At 41.9% G+C, this 23,977-nt stretch overlaps 1 protein-coding gene across 1 annotated transcript in view; it reads left to right on the forward strand.

Annotated features, from left to right (window-relative positions):
- The window catches only part of LOC129673891 (peptidoglycan recognition protein 3-like), a 54,701-nt gene that overhangs the window by 17,241 nt on the left and 13,483 nt on the right, over positions 1–23,977 (forward strand). The window contains 2 exon segments of the mRNA XM_055603745.1: positions 114–304; positions 1,096–1,383. Coding sequence (XP_055459720.1) covers positions 114–304; positions 1,096–1,383 — 479 coding nt within the window.

A 23,977-nucleotide genomic window follows, 5' to 3' on the forward strand; every position in this document is an offset into this window, starting at 1 on the left:
TTACCTAACCTTGACCTCTTTGTCATCTTACCTCACTTCCTTAACCCTGCCCCCTGCCCCAAACCTATAAAAAGGACAGCTTTATTCAATAAACTGAGTTCCTGCTTCGACAGTTCTCCCGGCTCAGTGGTGATTTATTCCCTGGGGCATCCAGGGAGGTTTGGGCCGTGGACACTCATCATCCTGCTCAGCCATGGAGGGCGCCCAGCTGGACTGTCCACCCTCTTCTCAGCACTACCTGCCCAGCAGACTGTTGCCCTGTGTGAGGATCCTTCTCGATGGAAGAACGCTGACTGGTCTGCAGGTGAGTGTGCCCCAGTTAAATACGGGGCAGTCCTCTTCATCTCAGAAATCCAACCCAGGTCTGGAATCCCTACCAATTTTGCTTAAAAGTAGGGGTTTCAATCTGCTTGATATTCAAGCCCTTCAAGTATGGAAGTGTGTTATTAAGGTTGCTCCATGGCTGCCGGACGAGAGCGCCTTGTTTGACTGGACACCTAGGACCAAGTAGAAACCCTGGTCAACATAGCACAGGTCCCGGATGGGGTTATCCCCCCTCTGGGAGTCATTCCCCTGGTCACAGCCCTTAAGGGCTGCTTCTCTCCGAGACCGCCCAAAGAGCATAAGGATAAGGGTAGGAGACAGGAAAGTGGACCGGAGGAGGAGCTGCCCCCCTAAAAAAAGGAGGAAGGCCCCGGGGCCAAGACCAGCATTAGAATGCCCCCTGGCCAGTCCCTACCCCTCCGGCTGTGCCACTGAAACAGGGCTCGCTTACTAACCCCTTTGTTGGCCCCTCTACACCCCTCCGTATTTGGAGAGACCGGAGGAGCTATTCCCAGTCACAGCCACTCCTGGGGCTGCCGGTTCCCCCAGCTGGGTGCCTTAGGGGGCTCTAGACCTCAAGGAACTTCATAAGGCAGTGGCAGAGGGCGGCCCCAATTTGCCTTGGGCTGAGACCTTACCAATGCTGTCCTTTTGGGGCTGCCCTTCCTTAAATGGCTGGCCTTTTACAAGGAGGAATACAGGGTCCAGGGGGAACACAATCAACGAGCAACCCCCAGGTGCCTATAACTTATGGAATGCTTTTGGGCACAGCTGACCAATATTCCACAGGCCTCCAGCAGGCTGCTCTGCCAGCCCCTTATCAGGAGCAGGTTAGAGCAGCAGGGTTGGCCACCTGGAGAAAGCTAGATGAGGGGCCTATAGAATCCCCTGTTTCAGGAATTATACAAAAGGCCTCAGAGGACCTACCTCCCTTCATAGACCAGGTAGATAAAAGTCTGAGGAGAAAGTTTACCCTGGGGAAGCTTCGCGATCAGTTTGTTAAGTCGCTAGTGTGGGATGGCATGAATTCAGATCACAAGCTGGCCTGTGCGAGGATGGGTAAGTGGATTTTCGCCTCTCAAGATGTAGGGACCACCTCCTTCCAGGCCAGGGCAATGGCTACCGCCATGCACACAGCCTGCCAGGAGGAAATGACTGCATTAGTCAACACCTTTCAGCAGGTCACTAGGCCTCCAGGGGCGGACATGCTTTGGCTGTGGATAGAACGGCCATTTTAAACGAGAATGCCCCAACAGGTCTCAAAATGCTCCTGATGCCAGCACAACAGGCACCTCACCGCGCAAGCCCTGTTCCAAATGCAAAAAGGGTTTTTGCTGGGCCAAGGATTGCAGATCCCAATTTAACCTTAAAGGTGAACCTTTACACTCCCCTTCGGGGCCATCCCCAGCCCCGTTAAATAAGGGGAAGAGAAGGACCAAAGTTCATTGGACTGTTCCCCTGGCCCCTGGTACGAGACCTAAAATGACACTCACAATCCGGGACAGGAGCTTTGAGTTCCTAATTGATACCGGGGCAGATCTTACTGTGATCAGAAAGGAGGAGGCCCCTCCCTAATGGGTGTGGACAGACAATCAACATCATGGGAGATTGCCAACTGTCTGCCTCGGGGTGGATCCTGACAGCAACCAAGGAGAAGGGCGCCCCCTAGCGGCCCTTGCTCTTACTGCAACCTTTTGGGACAGGATGTTCTTGGTGAAGCCCAGGCCTATATTACCACTGATCATAAGGCCCTCTACCAAGACATCTTTGACCATGAGGAATATGAACAGCAATTTGAGCAGGGACGAAATGTCCATTCCAACTACCGAGATGATCTTTCTTTTGAGCAATTAAGAAACAGACATTCTCTGGTTCACCCCAATTCTGAAGGCCACTGCTCACCCTTGGGTCCCCAAAATTCGATGGAACCCAGGGAACCCAGTCTGGGTTGAGCAGTGGCCTCTACCTTTTGCTAAGCTAACGCAGGTAAAACTTTGTTCCAACAGCAACTCGATCTGGGGCACATAAGGGCCTCTACTAGCCCTTGGAATTCACCTGTTCTTGTGATAAAAAAAAGGCCAATGGCTCTTGGAGAATATTACATGATCTAAGAGAGATTAATGAGAGGATTATATCCTTTGGGACCCCTCAAAGGGGATTGCCCTGGATCCCTGCCACCCCTTGTGGTCTCCATTTGACTGTAATTGATAGTAAGGATTGTTTCTTTTTTTTTTTTTTTTCTTTTTATTTTATTTTTAGTTACAATTTGTTAGGATTGTTTCTTTTCTATCCCACTCCATTCCAGGGATACAGAAAAGTTTGCCTTTTCATTACCCTCAATAAATTTTCAGGGCCCAGAACAGAGGTTTGAGTGGATGGTGTTGCCTTTAGGGCCTGGCCAATAGTCCTGCTATGTGCCAATATTATATGCTGCACCTTTTCACTCCTTTAATAAATCAAACAGATGCCTTATTTTATATCTACATGGATGATATTATTTTGGGGAGTCCCAGCCCTGCCAGGTTGCAAGACTTGATAACTAAATGTCTTACTATGCTTAAAGACAATAACTTTAAGGTGGCCCCTGAAAAAATTCAGATGCTCCCCCCTTTTAAGATCTTGAGATCCACACTGTTTCTTGAGAGGGTCTCCCTGATGAGGCCACAGTTACATTTTTAAGATTCTTACTCCTTAACTCAATTCCAAAAATTGCTAGGAGAGATTAATTGGATGCAGCCATGGATTCCCATTCCCACAGAGGACCTATCCCCACTTTTTGACCTTTTAAAGGGCTCTGATCTTACTAGAAAAATTGTTTTATCCTCTCAACATCAACAAATTTTGCAAAAGGTTCAACAAGCTATAGATATGACAACTTTAAAGAGGTTTGAATCTGATGGTCCTGTCACCCTGTATCTCTTCCTTGGGGAGGCCCTCTGCACTGCTATATTAGCCCAAGATGGAGAACCCATCCATTAGATTCAGCTTTCAGTTGGAGGGTCCCCACGGGTTTATCCCATGACTTACCAAATAGTAGATTGTATTATTAAAGGAAGAAATATTTCAGTTAGAGTGTTTGGCTTGGAACCACACTCTTTGACAGTTCCCTACAAAATAGCTGACTTTACATGGCTTCAGAGAAACAATTTCAGGATGGACTTAGCCTTGGAAGGGTTTCAGGGTACTACTAATTGTCACTATGGCCCCCCATAAGTGGATGAGCTCCTTTTCACGATTAGCCTGGAGACCACCAAGACTTTTTCTCCCGCAACTTAATCCCAAATTTCTAATGATATTTAAGGATGGTGGAAATAGGGGAGCCTCATTAGTGATATATCCACCCCATGGGCCCAATGTTAAAATGATTCCTGTCTAAGCCATTACCCAGGAGTTTGAAGGCTCGGCTCCCTTCAAGGAGCTTCATGCAGTTGTACTTGCCTTGGAGAAGGCTAGGAGCCCTTTAATTTGTTTTCAGATAGCCTTTATGTTGTAAATCTGCTACCTTCCTTAGCTGAGGCCCATATTAAAATAGATGCAATTCCCATAACTTCTCCTATGATTCAGGCCTGTTTTTTTGCTTCGACAGAGAGCTAACCCCCTATATCTACAACATCTCAGAGGACATCAAAACCTCCCCGGATTCCTGTCCGAGGGAAACGAGCTAGCTGATAGTTTGGCATCTGGGACACAACTAAGTAGAGTGACTGAGGCTTCAGACTTCCATTCCTTGACTCATACTAATTGGAGAGGCCTCAAAGATAAATTCCCACAAGTCCCTGTTAAAGATCTTAAAAAGATTATTAGAACTTGCAGGTCATGCCAACTGTTCCTTCAATTACCACCCCTCTAAAAGTCAGGTATCAATCCTAGAGGATTGCATCCCAATAATCTTTGGCAGATAGATGTGACTCACTATTCCCCATTTGGCAAAATAAAATACATTTTTCTTTCAGTGGATACATTCTCGCATGCATGTTGGGCCTCAGCGAATGCTGTAGAGAAGTCCAAACAAGCTATTAGTCATATGCTTCAGTGTTTTGCCATCTTGGGTCTACCTGACAGCATTAAGACAGACAACAGTCCATACTTTATAAGCAAACTGTTTTGGGAATTCTTACAGACATGGAAAATTTCTCATACTACTGGCATTTCTTATAATCCAAAGGGCCAAGCCATAGTATAAAGATTTAACCAAACTTTAAAGATACAATTACAGAAACAAAAAGGGAATCATTACCTCCTCATGATCAATTGAAAAAGGCATTATTTTCTTTAAATATTTAAAAAATTTCAAAAGATAATCAGTCACCATTTCAAAAACATTGGTCTATATCCACTCCATATAGTTCCTTAAGAATCAGATGGAGAGATCCACTGACAGGAGCTTGGAGAAGCCCTGACCCTCTCCTCACAGCAGGAAGAGGATTTGGATGTATATTCCCCAAAGATGAGAAGAGGCCCATATGGGTGCCAGCTAGAGATATAAAATATTTGCCACCACTAAAGGGTGAGGATGACAATGATAACCCCTCCAGGGAGTTATCTATCCCTGAGAAGCATTCTTTTATTTCTCCAGAAACCAATGAAAATGTGGAAGATGATCCTTTTCCTGGTGACCCTTAAGATCAGTGAAAGGGGATTTGGAGATCCTGCCAAGGCCTGAGAGATTATAGAAGGATGGGGCCTAGCTCAATCTCCCTGCTTTGGCATGGCAGGACAGAGGGTCTGTTGGAACTGTGAGGCCCCCATTGGGTATACAGACGGTGGGGGTATTGAAGACTTAATTACCATCCACTGGTTTTATTTGAATATTAAATATTTTAAATGTTTTAAATATTTTAAATCACTCCCCTGTTCCCTTTTCTGGACCTTTCCACAGGGGACTGCTTTCGGGAACTACCTCGTCCTGATAATGGCAGCATTAATGTTGGGGGTGTCCACTCCTCCCTCTGTCACTACAACTCCATCCTGGAGAAATACCTTCTTTGCCCCCCAGCCCCGGAATGGTGTTCCTTTGTGGGGGAGGAATGGCCTTTCCCTCAAAGACCTCCAAGATCAATTAGACTCCCCGGCAGAGGAAGATCTTCAAAATAGAAGGGGTTTGGACCTACTAACTGCCAAAAAAGGCGGCATCTGCTTGTTTTTGTAGGAAAAAATGCTTCTACACCAACAAATCAGGCATTGTCGGAGATAAAATTAAAATCCTCCGAGAAGATTTGGAGAGATGACGCTGAGAACATCAATAAAACCACCTGTGGACTGGCTTTCCCGGCCTCTTGCCCTATATTCTTCCTCTACTGGGACCCTTACTTCTCCTTCTACTACTTACCCTTGGGCCATGTATTCTTAACAAGCTCCTACAGTTTATCCAGCAGAGGTTAGAGGCAATTAAACTGCACCAAGTAGAAATACATACATTATCATTGGTTAGCTACTTAGGAATCCAACTTCGCCTAGGGCCAGGCATCTTCCTAGAAAAGACCCTCCTCTGCCCTCCATCTGACTAATGATGGGTAAGATCCCAGATGTGCTGGGGCGACCTAAGACAGGTCCCGGAGGAGCTCCTGACAAGCTGGCTACATGGTAGTCAATGATTGGTAAGATCACCATGTGGGGGACAACCTAAGACAGGGGCCATGTCCGCTGTCAAATAAAAGAAAAAGGGGAAATGTTGGGTCTGATAAGGCCTGCTGTATCTACCTGAGCCTGGCTCCAGTTTGGAGACCTGTCTGTAGCTTCCGATTTAAGAGGCCCCACTTCTGGGCAAAAGTGTGGTACTGCTCAGAGTCAACAAATCCCTCGTCAGATTGGCATCTTATTGATGCCTGTTATCCTCCACAAATTAGTATTGTCTTATTTAGTTTTTTATTGCTGTGAAGAAACACAGCAATAGGAAGTTGGCAACTCTTACAAAAGAAAGCATTTAATTGTTGCTTGCTTACAGTTCCAGAATTTTAATCCATTATCATCATGTTAGGGAGCATGGTACCACAGAGGTAGACAGGGTTCTGGAAAAAATATCTGAGAGTTTTACATCAGGTTCTAAAGGTAACAAGAAGAGAGACAGCCACTGGGCCTGGCTTGGGCTTTTGAAAGCTCAAAGCCCACCCGTAGAGACATGCATTCTCCAATAAGACCACACCTCCTAACCTTTTCAAGTAGTATCATTCTCTAACGACTAAGTATTCAAATATGTGAGCTTACTGGGGCCATTTTTGTTTAAACCACCAGAAGGAATATGAAATTTGTTTGAATCATAAATAGAGAACAAAGCAATCATTTTTTTAGAATTTGTTTTTGGTTTAAATTGGATGCTACCTTAGCTACTATTCTCATTGTTGTGACAAAATACTTTAATAAGGAACTTTAGGAAGGATTTGTTTCTGGCTCACAGTTGCAGGAACAGTCTAGAAAGTCAAGGAGACCATGGTGTCGGGAGCAGTTTGTTTCTAGTCAGGAAGCAGAAATGAAGAAATGCTAGCAATTAGCTAGATTTTTCTTTTTAACAAATCTTTTATCCTAGCACAGAAATAGGCTGACTAATTTAGGGTGGGTCTTTCCACCTCTGTTTAGCTAATCTAGATTATCCCTCAAACTTTGTGTGTTCAGGGACTCTAAATTTAATAAAACCAAAAACCAAAACCAAAAGCATAATTAGCCATCACATATACTAAATTTCAAACTATTGAGATCAGTATTCGTATTAAAAATGGCAACAGATAAGTAGTCTTGTTTTAATTATCTCCATATTTTATCATTAGAATTATCTGAATTATAGTTAAACTCAGTACAGGGATAGTATTTATAAATAAATGCCAATCCCTCCAAAGCCAGCTCTCCTTTACAGCAGCATAATATGTTTTATAGGTTCATAATTGGTTATATGTATATGAAATAGTCAGTGAAGACATTTGTTTTCAAGTTATGTGTATGTTTATGGGCGTGTGCATGGGAGTACAGGTGCACTAGAGGCCGTAGGCATCTGATCCCCCTAAATATGGAGTGACAAGTGATGTAAGCTCAGCAATGTAGATGCTAGGAACCACATTCGGTGTTCTGAGCCCTCTGGGAGAGCGGGTTGTGCTTCTAATCACGGCCACTTCTCCCTTGAGTTGATGATACTTAAATCCTGAGTGTGCAGACATGTTGTCTGCCCCGCATACTTATGGCTTGTAGAGAAGAAGACACCTGAACTATGCCTCTGCCTGTGTCCTTTTAAGGAGATTACATGGAATTAGTGCTGGTAAAATGCACAGGTCAGGAAATGCATTACTGATCTGCTCATTTTGTGAGTGACTATACTGAAGCCTGATGGAGAAGTGACTTACCCAAGTGAGGCAGTGAGTTGGGATCGGCTTTCAGCCCTGTGACCTTGTTCTGCTTTGCACTAGTGGGGCTCATATGCATTGGTTCTTGCTCCGCTTACAGCTCAGGCACATATTCTTAAGAGATAGGGGTTCCTGTCCTCAGCAATCTCTCTCACTGCCCCATACATCAGAGTCTCAGTGTCAGGGACACCTGTTCAAAGGACAAACTCCCTGTATCTAGATGTTACCCCTAGTGATTTTATAGTGTATACAGATCAACTGCCACCAGGGAGAAAGTGTCTTTATTGTTTACCTGAAATATCTGAGAAGCTGCAGAGGGATGTGGATTTAAACTCAAGGCCAAGAGTCAGGGAGCCTGGTCAGAATCATAGTCAACTGCTAAGAATGTGGATCCTGTTAGAGAAATAAGTTGTGCTCTCTGAGTCACAGTGAGTTCTTATTTATGTTTCAAGAACTCTCTGTTACATCAGTATTTCAATACATGTATTGAAATTTTGCTCAAGATAATGAATACCATCTCAGTATGGGGCAATATGGTGTTCCCAAGAATATGCATATTAGGTATGCAGGTGACTTGGGAGAGGTAGTATTGCCTGATTCTACGTCTACAGGGAGGCTGTGGTGATGCTTGATGGTCAACTGGATTAGAGCAGATATTTTGAAGGATTTAGGAAAATTGTGGGAGGTCGAGACTAGAGATATCTGTGAGTCTTCTCTATTGCTAGAAGCTAAGTGAGCACTTGAGAATCCAGCGGTCTGTGGGCTCTGTAGTGGGTGAGACGGCTGTGTCTTGCAGGGCCATCCCACAGTTGTTGTGAGATTAAGCCCAAGCCTGGCGCTTCTTTGGAAAGCTTTGTTTGCTGCATTTCACCCCTCATCCTCAGGTGTCACAATGGTGAGTGTTTTGTGGATTTTTGGGGGTGTCTTTGGCCTTAATTAGGTCTGGGTTAGGAGTGTATGAAAGAGTAGTACCAGGAGATAAGTCTCTAGGATTTCCCCAGGATTCTATCACCAGATCAGGACTACTCAGGCATCCAATCTTCTGACCTGAACATTGACTGGATGCTTGGCCTTTCAGTTGAAAGGCTACCTGAACTACAGCTTGTGAGCCTCTCTAACAACACATATGTTCATTCTATCAACTCTGATCCTTTAGACCCCTGGCTAATACCGCATGTATTAAAATGGCTGCCCCATCTTGCTATAACTGCCTCTCTGACATACCAAACAATGTACGTACAACTTGCCTTGATTGATGACCTTCTTTGTTCTATAAAACTATAAAGCTTCAGGGAACTGCTTCCACATTGGAATATGGAATTTGGGTTACCTTAATATGGGTTCCTGTGCTGTGGTCACTCAAAATGGCTCCAGATTAAACTGTCTGTTATGTCCTTTAAGCTATGTTTGTTTGTTGCATCAACAGAGTCTCCTACAAAATTTTAGATAATAGAGAAAACTGTAGTCAAGATCAGTAGGAAAATAATGTCAGACATACATGAAGAAGGACAAACATGTAACTAAATGTGACCCAGGATTTGAGGTGTGAATAAGGAGGGTGAAGACTGATAAATGGGTTAGGGTCACATGAAAGGATATTTTAAAGGATATTTTCAAGGTTAAGCTAAGAAATTGACACTAACTCTAAACATTAAGAAGTGAATGTTTTACAAGAAAGGATGGCAATAAGTCTTGCAATAATGCCTAGTATTGCCTGGAAACAGAAAACAATAAGGTGGCCATTACATTACACAGGAACAAAGTTAAGAAGTTTATAAGTAAGCCAAGGGAACAGAAAGTAGGAGGTTCTTGTAAAAATCAACACGATTGCTCTATTTTAGAGACAGTTCCATGAAGTGCTGAGAAGAAGGTAAATTCTTTTGTGTTTGGGTGAAAGGTTCTGTAGATGTCTGTTAGGTCTATTTGATTCATGGCCTCTGTTAGAGATATTGTTTCTTTGTTTAACTTCTGTTTTGTTGACTGTCCTTTGTTGAGAGTGGGTCATTGAAGTCCCCCAGGGATACAAGGCACATACCTAATCATAGTAAAGACAATGTGTGGGGATCTATGTGTTGTTTATTTTTTATTAATGTTTCTTTTACAAATGTGGGTGCCCTTGTATTTGTGGCATAGATCATCATACATCACAGACTTGTGATGTCTTCTTGCTGGAAGTTTCCTTTGAGGAGTGTGAAGTGAACTTCCCCATCTCTTCTGATTAATTTTGGTTGAAAATCTATTTTGCTAGATATTAGAATGGCTACTCATTCTTCCTTCTTGGGTTCATTTGCTTGGAAAAGAGTCTTCCAGCCTTTTACTTTCAGGTAATGTTTATCTTTGTGACTTAGGTGTGTTTCTTGTATGCAATAGATTGTTGGGTCTTCTTTACGCATCCGTTCTTTTAGTCTGTGTCTTTTTATTGGAGAATTGAGTCCACTGATGTTGAGAGAGATTAATGACCAGTGGCTGTTAGATCTTTTGATTTTGATGTTGGTTGTGGTAGTGTGTTTGTATGCTTGGGTACTTTTAGTTTTGCTGTAGTGAGGTTATTTATTTCCTGTGTTTACCTGACTGTAGTTAGTTTTTTTGGGTTGTATTTTTCCTTCTAGTGTCTTCTGTAATGCTGAATTTGTGTATAGGTATTGTTGAAATTTGTTTTGTCATTGAATATCTTGTTTTCTCCATCTATGATGACTGAGAGCTTTGCTGGATATAATAGTCTGGGCTGACATGTGTGTTCTCTTAGGGTCTGTATGATATCAGTCCAGGCCCTTCTGGCTTTTATAGTCTCTGTTGAGAAGTCAGGTGTGATTCTGATGGGTTTGCCATTATATGTTACTTAGCCTTTTTAACCTTGCAGCTTTTAGTATGTTTTCTTTGTTCTGTACACTTACTGTTTTGATTATTATGTGGCGGAAGAATTTTCTTTTCTGGTCGAATTTATTAGGTGTTCTGGAGGCTTCTTGTATGCTCATAGGCCTCTCCTTTTTGGTGGGGAAATTTGCTCCTATGATTTTGTTGAAAAAATTCTCTGGGCCTTGGAGATGGTAATATTCTTTTTCCTCTATTCCTGTTATTCTTAGGTTTTATCTTTTCATGTTGTCTTGTATTTCTTAGATGGTTTGTGTCAGGAATTTTTTAGATTTGACATTTTCTTTGACGGATACATTCCATTTCTTTCATTGTATTTTACACACCTGAGACTCTTTCTTCCATCTCTTGTAGTTTGTTGTTTATGCTTACCTCTGTAGTTCCTGTTTTCTTCTCTAAGTTCTTCTCCATGATTTCCTCCATTTGTATTTTCTTTAATTTTTCCAATTCTATCTTCAGATCTTGAACAGTTTTGTTGATTTCCTTCACCTGTCTCACTGTAGTTTCCTGTTTTTCCTTCAATTCCTTCAGCTGTTTGTTTGAACATTCCTTTGTTTCTTTTATTTCTTTCAATGACTTGATTATTTTTTCTCTGAAGTCCACAAACTGTTTGGGGGCATCATTCTATATTTCTTTATGGTGGCCATAGTCTGTTTGACTTTATCTTTCTCCATTTCTTTATAGATGACCATAATCTGTTTGACTTTATCTTCCTCTAATTCTTTTTTTTATTTTTTATTTTTATTTTATGTGCATTTAGTGTGAAGGTGTCAGGTCCCTTGGAATTGGCATTACAGAGAGTTGTGAACTGCCATGTGGGTGCTGGGAACTGAACTCGGGTCCTTTGGAAGAACAGACAGTGCTCTTAACCACTGAGCCATCTCTCCAGCCCCCTTCCTCTAATTCTTTACACCTTTTATTTGTTTCCTCCATTAACCTCTTCATAAGCATAGATGTAAGGTCATCTGCCTGAATTTCGCTTATGATATGATGTCCAGGGCTGCTTGCCCCTGGATAACTGGGTTCTGTAAATGCCATATTCCTTTAGCGTTTGTTGGTCATGTTTTTATGCTGGCCTCTATCAGTCTGGCTATCTCAGGTGTGGGGTGTCTGTTTCTGGTACCTCCTGTAATCCTAGGGTGGGGAGAATTCCCTTGGCAGGGAGATGGTTGGTCCTGAAGGAGACCTCCTCAGTTTTTTTAGTATGGTCACCAAATGGCCGGTGCTTTTCAGGAATTGCCACAGCTCACCTCAGGTATATGGACCTGTGTGGTAACTGTGGTTGTTGGTAGTAAGGGAGGATTTCCTCTCACCAGGAGAAGTCCTGGAGACAGCTGCCCTGCCACTAGCCCTGAGTTACTTGCTCTGAATTTAGTGGGCTGCTGCTGCTCCTCCTATACTGTGTTTGCTGGGCACAGCCCTCTTGATGAGTCAGGAAGCCCCGCAGTTTGGTCCGTTTAGATAGGGAGACAGGTTGTACCTTGATACAGTGTCTGGGGCTGAACCCATGGATCCCAGGCTTCTGTAGGTCTGAGGTTGGAGCTCTATGCCCCAGTACCCAAGCAGTAATCAGTGGGAGGTGAGCACAGCAGTCCTGCATGCAGAAAGAGGCTAGAGTCTGGAGCCTGTGGGAGCTCAGAAACTTTTTTTGAGCTAGGTGTCCTGAGGTCGGACCTGATGCTTCCCCCACTGTGGGGTTTCCTCCCAAAAGGGATTCCCAGTCTGAGGTGTTTTGGGGTCCACAGTTCAGTCTGGGATGGCGAGTAGAGCATGCAGGAGCAGGCAGGTCTCTTTGTGCTGGCGGCTGGGCACCTATAGCAAGCCAGGAACTTTTCTTGAGAACTTTTGGGAGAATGGGGGAGAGGGATTCGGTTGAGTGCCCTGAGGTCGGACCTGCTGTTTTCCTCACCGTTGTATTGTATTCTTCCCTACAGAGAAACCCAGTCACTGGTGCTCTGGGGCCTGCAGTTCTGTCTGAGATGGTGAGTCGGGCACACAGACAGTTCTCTGGGTTGATGGCTGCGCCCCTGCCAGACCCTGGGTCCTTTTCCATGGATTGTCTGGGTGACCTGAGAAAGGACCCAATTGCTTCTCACACCATGGGGTTTCCTCTCACCTGGGAAACACAATCACTGTTGTTTTAGGGCCCAGAGTTCAGTCTGTTGGTCGCTGTGCAGTCACTGCTGTCCTGCTCATCAGATACAGTGTCCTCTTGCCACCACCATCTTGGATCCCATCAATATCTCCTCTTTATGGTCTTCTACTGACAAACCCTCCCCCCACATATCTACTCCAGTTTTTCCTTTGTCTTTGCCTTTTGAAAAGACCAGGCCTGACCCCCTCCCAGCAAAAGTCATTAGTCCCAGGAACTGATGACACAGGTCACCAATTCGAGGAATAAGAAAACTGTAAAATTTCCTGTCCAAGGAGTATCCTGGAGATAACCACAAGAATGGAAAGGTATCTTATCTCAGGGTGGGGCATCTGTGCTGGGCAGCCCACTGACCTACCATTCCTGAGGTCTATAGATAGCTCACTCAATGTTAGTTATGTTAGTTAGCCATTCACTCTGTAGCAAGCTTGCCCTTGATGAATCTCATCCAATTGTGTAACTGCTAAGCTGGGAATTCTGGGTTCTTGTTCAAACCCCAAATAAAAACCTTGCCATGCAGCTGTTTGGGGCTCTCCTCTCTGATCCACTGTGTTGGTGATGGAGGAGAGACTGAGCATAAGCCTGAATAAAGCTCTTTGCTATTGCATATGTAGGCTGGTTCCTGAAGGTCTTTGGAGAACCCTAAGATCTGGGAACAACACTTTGTTATTCTTATTTTTAGCTATGACCTTCTTCTCTGGTCCCATTTATCAATACATAATAATCACCATTCTCACATTTATTGTTTTTATTTTCTTTTTATTAATACTTATATTCACATTGTATTAATGTGCATAGCATACTATTAGAGGTTCTTTACTTCTGAAATTCATTGGTATTGAATGAGAGTCTGTTTTATTGTTACTTGCTGCTCTTTTTTTAGAGTGGGCTAACTATAGATAGTTATCATTGCTGGAGCAGTGCTCATACCACAGATCTAGACTCAGAGATCTTTCCACGTGTGCCCTTGGGTCACAAAAAGTGAGCTGGCAGAGACAGTGAATCTAGGGGGACGTCTCATGACTCCAGGGACAGGTGGATCCAGTCTGCAGTACAGGCTCCAAGAATAATCAGTCAAGGCTACAGACAACCAGATGGCTAGAGGCTGGCATAAGAATATAGGCCACAAAAACTAGGACATGACAGATGCCAACCCAATCTACTATATCCAGTAAAACTTTCAATCAACCTAGGTGGAGAAAGCAAAATATTCCATGATATAACTAAATTTAAACAATATATATGCAGCAATCCAGCCCTACAGAAGATACTAAAAGGAAAACTTCAACCCAATGAGATCAACTACACCAAAGAAAATGGAGGATAAAGACACCATTATATCAAAAAAGCAAAAGAAAAGAAACATATAATCACCACCAACTCCACAATAGAAGGAACTAACAATCATTGGTCACTAATATCTATTAACATCAATGGTCTCAGCTCTCCAACAAAAAGACACAGACTAAAAGATTGGTTGTGGAAATAGAATCCAACATTCTTCTGAACAAGAAACACACCTCTTCAACAAAGATAGACACTACCTCGGAGTAAAGGGCTGGAAAAAGCTAATGGATACAAAAAGCAAGCTGGAGTAGCCATTCTAATATCTAGTAAAATAGACTTTCAAACAAAATTAATCAAAAGTGATGGAGAGGGATGCTTCATTCTCATCAAAGAAAAAATCCACCAGGAGGACATCACAACCCTGAACATCTATGCACTAAACACAAGGGTTCATGTATTTGTCAAAGAAACATTATTAAAGCTTAAATAACACATTGATCTCAATACCTTAAGAGTGGGAGAATTCAACACCCCACTCTTGTCAAGGGACAAATCATTGAGACAGAAACTAAACAGAGTAATAATGACACTTACATCAACTGGACCTAATGGATGTCTACAGAACCTTTCACCCAAACAAAAAAAGAGTATACCTTCTTCTCAGCAACTCATGGAACCTGCTCCAAAATTGATCATATAGTTGGGTACAAAGCAAGCCTCAATACATACAAGAAGATTGAAATAATCCCTTGTATCTTATCAGAACACTATGGTCTAAAACTTGACTTCAACAATAACAGAAATAACAAAAATAAACTGAACATACACATACTTGGAAACTGAACAACTCTCTATTCAATTACAACTGGGTCAGGGAGAAAATAATGAAAGAAATTAAAGAGTTCATAGAATTCAATGAAAATGAGGTACAACTTGCCCTAACTTACGGGACATAATGAAAGAGGTGCTAATAAGAAAGTTATAGCACTAAGTGCCTTCATAAAGAAATTCGAGGTATCTCATACAAGCAACTTAATGGCACACCTGAAAGCACTAGAAAACAAAAAGAAGCATTGATGGATTTCCACATATTGAACAACCCCTGCATGTTGGGGATGAAGCCTACTTGGTCATGGTAGATGATATCTTTTATGTGTTATTGGATTTGGTTTACAAGTATTTTATTGAGTATTTCTGCATCAATGTTCTTAAGAGAGATAGGTCTGAAGTTCTCTTGTTTTGTTGGGTCTTTGTGTGGTTTAGGTATCAAGGTGACTGTGGCTTCATAGAATGAGTTTGGTAATGTTTCTTCTGTTTCTATTTTGTGGAATAGTTTAGAGAGAATTTGAGTTAGCACTTCTTTGAAGGTCTGGTAGAATTCTGTGCTGAAACCATCTGGCCCTGGGCTTCTTTTGGAAGGGAGACTTTTGATGACTGCTTCTATTTCCTTGGGGAAATATAGGACTATTCAATCTATTTACCTGATCTTGATTTAATTTTGGTAAATGGAATCTATCAAGAAAATTGCCCATTTCATTTAGATTTTCAAATTTTGTTGCATATATGCTTTTGAAGTAGGACCTAATGATTGTTTGGATTTCATCAGTGTTTGTTGTTATGTCCCACTTTTCATTTCTGATTTTGCTGATTTGGATAGTTTCTCTTTGCTTTTTAGTTAGTTTGGTTAAGGGTTTGTCTATCTTATTGATTTTTTCAAAGAATCAGCTCATAAATAATTTGAAGGAGAAAAACTACATATTCATCTCCTTAGATGCTGAAAAAGCACTTGGTAAAATCCAACACCCATTCGTGTTTAAAGTCTTGGAGATATCAGGGATACAAAGCACATATCTAAACATAGTAAAGAAAATATACAGCAAGCCTATAGCCAACATCAAACTAAATGGAGAAAAACTTAAATCAATCCTACTGAAATCAGGGACAAGGCAAGGCTGCCCACTTTCTCCATATCTTTTTAACAGTACTTGAAGTCTTAGCTAGAGCAATAGGACAACTAAAGGAGGTCAAGGGGATACAAATCGGAAAGAATAAGTCAAAGCATCACTATTTGCAGATGATATGATAGTATACATGAGCGACCCCAAAATTTTAACTGAAGAACTCCTTCAGCTGATAAACACCTTCAGCAAAGGGGCTGGATAAAAAATTAACTCAAAAAATTAACTTGTATAACTCCTGTATACCAAAGACCAAAGAGGGCTGAGAAAGAAATTAAGGAAACAACACCCTTCACAATAGCCATAATAATAATAACATAATAACATAAAATACCTTTGTATGACTCTAGCCAAGCAAGTGAAAGACCTGTTCGAAAAAAAAAACTTCAAGTCTCTGAAGAAAGAAATTAAACAAGATATCAGAAGATGGAAAGATCTCCCATGCTAATGAATTGGTAGGGTTAACACAGTGAAAATGGTCATCCTGCCAAAAGCAATCCACAGATTCAATGCAATTCCCATCAAAAGGCCAACACAATTCTTAACAGACATTGAAAGAACAATTCAATTTCATATAGAAAAACAAAAAAACATGAATTGACAAAACAATCCTATACAACAACAGATCTTCTGGAGGTATCTCCATCCTGGATCTCAAGCTGTACTACAGAGCAATAGTAATAAAAACTGCATGGTACTGGCATAGAAACAGAATGGTGGATCAATGGAATCGAATCAAAGACCCAGAAATAAACCTACACACCTATGGATATTTGAGTTTTGACAAAGATGCCAAAACCATAATGGAAAAAAAGATAGCGTCTTCAACAAATGGTGCTGGTCCAACTGGATGTCTACATGTAGAAAAATGAAAATAGATCCATACTTATCACCCTGCACAAAACTAAAGTTCAAGTGGATCAAAGACCTCAATGAAGGAGTCTGGTAATTGGAATTTTGCCTCCTGGCCTTGGCAGATGCGGGTCTTATCAAAGTTCCATTTCTCAGGACTGTCCTTGGTGGTCTCTGCAGGTGGGGTGCTCTGAGCCTGAGAAGCAGATAGCAAGCTCCCTGCAACCCTGGGAACCAGACAGCAAACTTTGTGTAACCTTGAGTGAATTCTCGGATGTCTTTCCAGGTGGCGCAGATGTGTTGCTACCGTGAAAAAATTTGCTTACACCCTTTAGTTATAAGTGTTGTTTGCATGTTCAGTAAACTGAGACCTTGATCAGAAAGCCTGTCTTGGTCTCCATTCTTCGAGTCTCTGTCCCCCCATTTCCACTCCCTCTATCAGGTAGACCCTGTTTGACTAGCCCGCGGGATGGGTCATATCAACATAAAACCAGACACACCAAACCTGTTAGAAGTAAAAGCAGGGAAGAGCCTTGAGCTCATTGGCACAGGAGACAACTTTCTGAACAGAACACCAACAGCACAGGCTCTAAGGTCAGCAATCAATAAATGGGACCTCATGAAACTGAAAAGTTTCTATAAAACAAAGAACACTGTCTTCACAACAAAATGATAGCCTACAGACTGGGAAAGTATATATATATATATGTGTGTGTGTGTGTGTGTGTGTGTGTGAGAGAGAGAGAGAGAGAGAGAGAGAGAGAGAGAGTGTGAGACAACCCTATATGTGACAGAGGGCTGATATCCAGAATATATAAAGAACTGAAGAAGTTGAACACCACCAACAAACCAAGTAATCCCATTAAAAATGCTACACAGTAATAAACAGTGAATTATCAACAGAGGAATATCGAATGGCAGAGAAACACTTAAAGAGATGTTCAGCGCACATCTCATTTGTCTAAGTGAGGATTGATCATCTTACCTCATGTCTGCTTTCTTGTTTATCTTCTTTAGGTGTATAGACTTCACAATGTTTATCATATCTTGTAGGTCTATATAAGCGAGTATATACCATGTTTGTCTTTCTCCTTCTGGGATACTTCACTCAAAATGATCTTTTCTAGGTCCCACCATTTGCCTGCAAATTTCATCATTTCCTCATTTTTGATTGCTGAGTAGTATTCCATTGTGTGAAAATACCACAATTTCTGTATCCATTCCTCCACTGATGGACATCTGGGTTGTTTCCAGGTTCTGGCTATTACAAATAAAGCTGCTACAAACATGGTTGAACAAATGTCCTTGTTGTGTACTTGAGCAAATTTTGGGTATATACCTAGCAGTGGTATAGCTGGGTCTTGAGGAAGCATTATTCCTAATTGTCTGAGTAAGCGCCAGATTGACTTCCAAAGTGGTTGTACAAGTTTACATTCCCACCAGCAATGGAGGAGGGTTCCCCTTTCTCCACAACCTCTCCAACATGTGTTGTCACTTGAGTTTTTCATCTTGGCCATTCTGATGGGTGTAAGGTGAAATCTCAGGGTCGTTTTGATTTGTATTTCCCTAATGGCTAATGAGGTTGAGCATTTCTTGGACGCATGACAGGAGTCTACTGCAGAAGGCACCTGAAAGACCCTACCAAGCAGTGTTTCAAAACAGATACTAAGACTCATAACCAAACCTTCGGCAGAAGGGGAGTTAGTATGACGGGGAAAGGATAGGAACCCCACAAGGACCATATATATCTGGGCACAGGATTTTTTTTTTTCTGAAACTGTTTCTCCAACCAAGGACCATGTATGGATATAACCTAGAACCTTTACTCGGACAAAGCTGGTGGTAGCTCAATAACCAATTTACCATAGTAAGGAGAACAGGGACTATCTCTCTGACAGGAACTCAATGGCAGGCTCTTTGACCTCTCCACCCCACGGGAGGAGCAGTCCTGCTAGGCCACAGAGGAGGACTTTGCAGCCAGCCCTGAAGATACCTGATAAAACAGGGCCAGACAAAAGGGGAGGAGGTCCTCCCCAATCCGTGGACTTGGAAAGGGACAGGGAGAAGCTGAGGGAGGGAGGGTGGGACTGGGAGGGAATAAGTGAGGGGGATACAGCTTGGATACAGAGTTAATAAAATGTAACTAATAATAATAAACAATAAAAAAAGGAAAAAAAAGAGATGTTCAGCATTCTTAGTCATTCAGGAAATGCAAACTAAAAAGACCCCGAGATTTCACTTCATATCCATCAGAAAGGCTAAGATCAAAAACTCAAGGGATGATGCATGCTGAGGAGGTTGTGGAGAAAGGGGAATTCTCCTCCATTGCTGGTGGAAATGTAACTTTATATATAAGCACTTTCAAATTCAATCTGGCACTTTCTCAGAATATTAGGAATAGTGATACCTCAAGATACAGCTATATCACTCCTAGGCATATACCCACCATTCAATAATTACATTTGCTCAACTATGTTCAAAGAAGCTTTATTTGTAATAGCCAAAATCTGGAAACAACCTAGATGTCCCTCAACAAAGGAATGGATACAGAAAATGTGGTACATTGACACAATGGAATGTACACAGCAATTAAAAATAAGAAAATCATGAGACTTGCATTCAACTAGTGGGAACTAGAAAAGATCATCCTGAGTGAGGTAACCTAGAAGCAGAAAGACATATATGGTATATCCCCACTTATAAGTGGATATTAGCTATATAATATAGGATAAGCATACTAAAATCTATAACCCCAATGAAGCTAAACAAGGAGGACCCTGGGGAAGATGCTTAATTCTCATTTAGAAGGGCAAACAGGACAGACATCTGAAGTAGGAGAAGACAAGGAACAGGACAGGAGCCTTCCACAGAAGACCTCTGAAAGACTCTACCCACCAGGGTATCAAAGGAGATACTGAGACTCATAGCCAAACTTTGGGCAGTGTGCCGAAAACTTTATGGAAGAAGAGGGAGACAGAAAGACTTGGAAGGGACAGGAACTCCACCAAGAGAATAACACAGCTACAAACCTGGGCCCAGGGCGGGGCCTACAGAGACCGCTACTCCAATCAAGGACCTTGCATGGGATAGGACCTGTTCAGATGAAGCCCATAGGCTGCTCAGTTTCCAAGCGGATTCCCTATTAATAAGTACTGGGGCTGTCTCTGACATGACCTCAGTGGCCAGGTCTTTGACCACCTTCCCCTGGTGGAGCAGCCTTGCAGGCCACAGAGGAGATGATGCAGCCAACCCTGATGAGACCTGATAGGCTAGGGTCAGACAGAAGGGAAGGAGATCCTCCCCTATCAGGGGACTAGAGGTGGGGTATAGGGGGAGAAGCCAGAGGGTGAGTGGAACTGGGAGGAGATGAGGGAGGGAGCTGCAAGGGGGATACAAAGGAATAAATGATAATCAAAATAAAGACATACATACATACATACAATTTTAAAAAGGAACTAAAAAAGGATTTTAAGATTTTCCAAGACTATCTGAATTAAGTGAAGAAGTTAATGAAATAAAAGTAAAATTTAATGAAGAGATAGAAATAAATCAGTGAAAAGCCTCAGCAATACAATGGATCATGTAGACAAAGAACTAGATCATGCAGTAAAGTCAATGGTAACTTTTTAAAAAAAAAATGTGTGAAGGGAACACACCAGAACTTTGAGATGCCATATGAAAACCAAACCTCCAAATTGTAAACATAGAGAAAGAAAAAGAAAATCATTGAAGAAAAGTCCCCAAATCTAGGTAAATTAGAAGTTCCTCAAATATAAGAAGCACATGGAACAGCAGATACACAGGAACAGAAAATAAGCTCTCACAGCATATTCTAGTTAAATGACCAAATGTACCAAATGAAAAAGGTATTTTGAAAGCTGAAAAAGAGAAGCACCAAGTCACATACAAATGTCAGCCAATTAAAACAATTGCCAACTTTTCAAATGAAACCATAAAAGCATGAGGGAGTATTTCAAACATTGAAAGATCATAATTTCCAACTCAAAAACAAAAAACAAACAAACAAACAAACAAACAAAAAACCCAAAAACCATCTATGATAATTGAAGGTGAAGAAAATAAAAGCAGGCTAAAGAAAACTTATGACCACCAAGACAGGCCTACAGAGGATATTGGAAAGAATATTTCAGTCTGTGAGAATGATAAACACATCAAGAGACTACAGGAGAAAGCACATGTGAAAGCTAAGACGCTTACCAAACAAAAGAAGACACTACGGAGTCAACAAAAAGATGGGGAGTAATACAGATCTTTCAATAATAAATCTGAATATCAATGATCTCAACACACCCATAAAAACAGTCTAGTAGAGGAACAGAATCCTACCTGCTCATGCAAACCTCACATGCCCTGGCCTCACTCTGGACTCTTTCACACAGGCCTAACCTGATGAGTTTCTGCTGTTCTACCCATGCCAACTCCGCACTCCTAGCCTCGCTCCTGTACCAGCTGAGCACACCATCCCCACATTGCTAGAGCAACAAAAGAAGAGAAGTCAGTTTACATTTTACGTAGTATTTTTTTTTTTTGGGTTTGTTTAAAAATTATGTTAAATCCACTGATCTCTCATAATATAGACAAATAAAAGAAAAAACTGAAAAACTCCATGAAATAGAAGTTTTAAAACTTTGTTTCAAAAAGATTTACTTCTTATCTGAATAGACTGGTTCAAACTGATAACTGACAAGAGCATCCATGATATCAAATAAACATCCTTAGTATCATTGCATGGCACCTCCCAGGAAAAGCACTCAACATTTCTAGGAGAAAGGGCTGATTTCAAGAGTGGAGCAGATGACACAGAAGCCCAAACAGTTTATGTTTCAGGGAGCAATACGGGCCTTACTGTGGTTCTCCATCTTCCTAATGCTGTAACCCTTTAGTACAGTTTCCCACACTGTGGAGCTCCCCAATAATAAAATTACTTCCGTTGCTACTTTATAACTGTACCTTTGCTACTGCTATGAACCTTAATGTAAATACTTTCGGAGACAGAAGTTTGCCAAAGGGGTCGCAACTCACGGGCTGAGAACTGCTGAATGAGGCTGTCAAATATTTCTCAGGTTGCATATAAAGCTATCGCGGGATAGGTACTGTCTAGGTAGAGAATTTTAGCACCCAATTCTAACAGAACAGTTCTCGCATCAACAATAACTTCAGTGGGTCCACACTCACTCACTTTAAATCTCCAAGTTTAAGACACAAAACCTCAGAAGTGGACACATTAGGGAAACTCTAGGAACCACTGAAATCCACTTATTAACTTAAAATCTTGGAAGTAAACAAGGAAGATACACCTGTTCAAAGGAATATAACTGAAAAAATGCTAGAGAAACTTCCTCGGACACAGTGTTATAGCAAGTGCACGAAAAGTAATGGAAGCCTTGGCACATCACCACTCTGAAGACGCTAATGAGTGAAGGGACTGAGCCTGCAGTAACTCCATACCGCAAACATGTCCTAACCTCTTGCAGGCTCAGAAAACTCACCTGTTTCTCCCATTACTGAATATCCAGCCCCTCCTGTGCAGTAGTTTCTCAAGAAGCCTAAGTTAAATGGAGGAATATTGAATCTGAGGAGTCCAAGGAATGTGTATTTTATTGCTTTATTAGCATACCTAAAATGTCCTTCTGACTGGGTGGGTTTCCCCTAAAAGCCCCCAAATTCCTCAGACAAGTTGGTGCTAGGCTGCATGGAGAGCAGGTTAGGGGGATGGCAGAAGAAAACATATTTAAGATAGAAATTAACAGGATCACAGCCATAGAGGTAGCATCCCAATCTGAAGCCCCTGCCATGGGCTAACCAGCATGTGTGGAGTTCTCTGTATGCACACATACCTTCAGAGTTCATGAAACTTCATGACAATTGTGTAAACAGTGTCATTTCTACCTGGCAGGTACAGAAACAGGCCCAAAGAAGTACAGATTGTCTGACCTCATGCATCCTGTGAATTCATTGTTATGAAGAGACTTTCACTTTTGTATATCTGACATCAAATTTGTTGAATGTTATCCAATGGCAAGCTTTCTCCAGATTTCAGGTTCTTTAAATGTGACCAGAAGAGAACACAGTTATTCAAGGTTCCCCTATGCAGGCAGATCTCAGAACCATTATGCCGTAGATAACAGTGTACCCTAATGACACCTGGTCAGACATGTGGAAATGATGTATTCCTTAACTGGAGGTGTAATTACAAGGCTGAAAGGCACATGTCCCCTTTTAATGGATGTGTTCTCCCAATCTGATCCAAAATTAAGGAAAACTATTGACTTCCAAGTATAAGGTCTATAAATTTAGGGCACCGAAAAGAAGTTTTTTTTTTTTTTTTTTTTTTTTTTTAAAGAGGACTTAGTTTTTTTGTTAAGGGGTCACCTCTGCGGGTACATGAACTGAAGTAACTGTCTTGATGTGTTTATAGTGCTGTGCTGGGATCACAGGAGAGGAGAGTTTTAAGCATAAAAGAAAGCAAAACAGAACATGCGTACAATCAAATTAGGACCTGATCCCAGTCCCAGGACAGAAAATGAACTTTCCGTCTCTTTCCACTGCTAGTCTAGAAGATTAATTTAGAACTATTTTCTGTCTAGATAACAATCAATGGTCCTTGCAACCTAGTTTTCCTGGTGTGTGGTAGCCTCCAGGATTGACAGGGCTTATTGAGGGATGCTATTGAGTAGACACTTTAAAGGATGTGGCAATTGAGGTCTTCCCCAGGGAGGAGTAACCTGGATTTATTCATAGGGTTTTCCCAAGTGATATCAGCCCCAGTCTTATGTCATTTGAGTTCCTTTCATTGAACTGAGGCAGCAATGAGCCTTAAACCTCTGTCTACCTTTTGTTAGGGGGGCCTCTCGCTGTCAGCTTCTCTTTGGGAAGCCAGAGTGTGAGTGTTGTTTTACCCAAGGAGAGTGATTTCTAGAGCTACAGAAAGCAAAGTCTGGGAAAGGAGACACCTGCTGGAGAAAGGACAGGGACTGTAACCCAAGACTGAAGAAGGAAAGTAGTAGCCAATAAAGGAAGAGGTGACCTCATTCTGCTCTGCTGGGCTGGGACAGCACAAGGTCCTCAGATGTTTCTGAACATGAGTGTTCTCCAGACGCCCTTCTTCCTTAAGAAGCTAGACTCATTCAGTGAACATGGTGAAGGATGCTCTCCTTATATCTCTTATTCAAGCTGTCCTCCAA

The sequence above is a fragment of the Psammomys obesus genome, unplaced genomic scaffold, assembly GCF_907164565.1.
Source record: "Psammomys obesus unplaced genomic scaffold, mPsaObe1.curated_primary_1811, whole genome shotgun sequence".
Classification (NCBI taxonomy): Eukaryota; Metazoa; Chordata; class Mammalia; order Rodentia; family Muridae; genus Psammomys; species Psammomys obesus.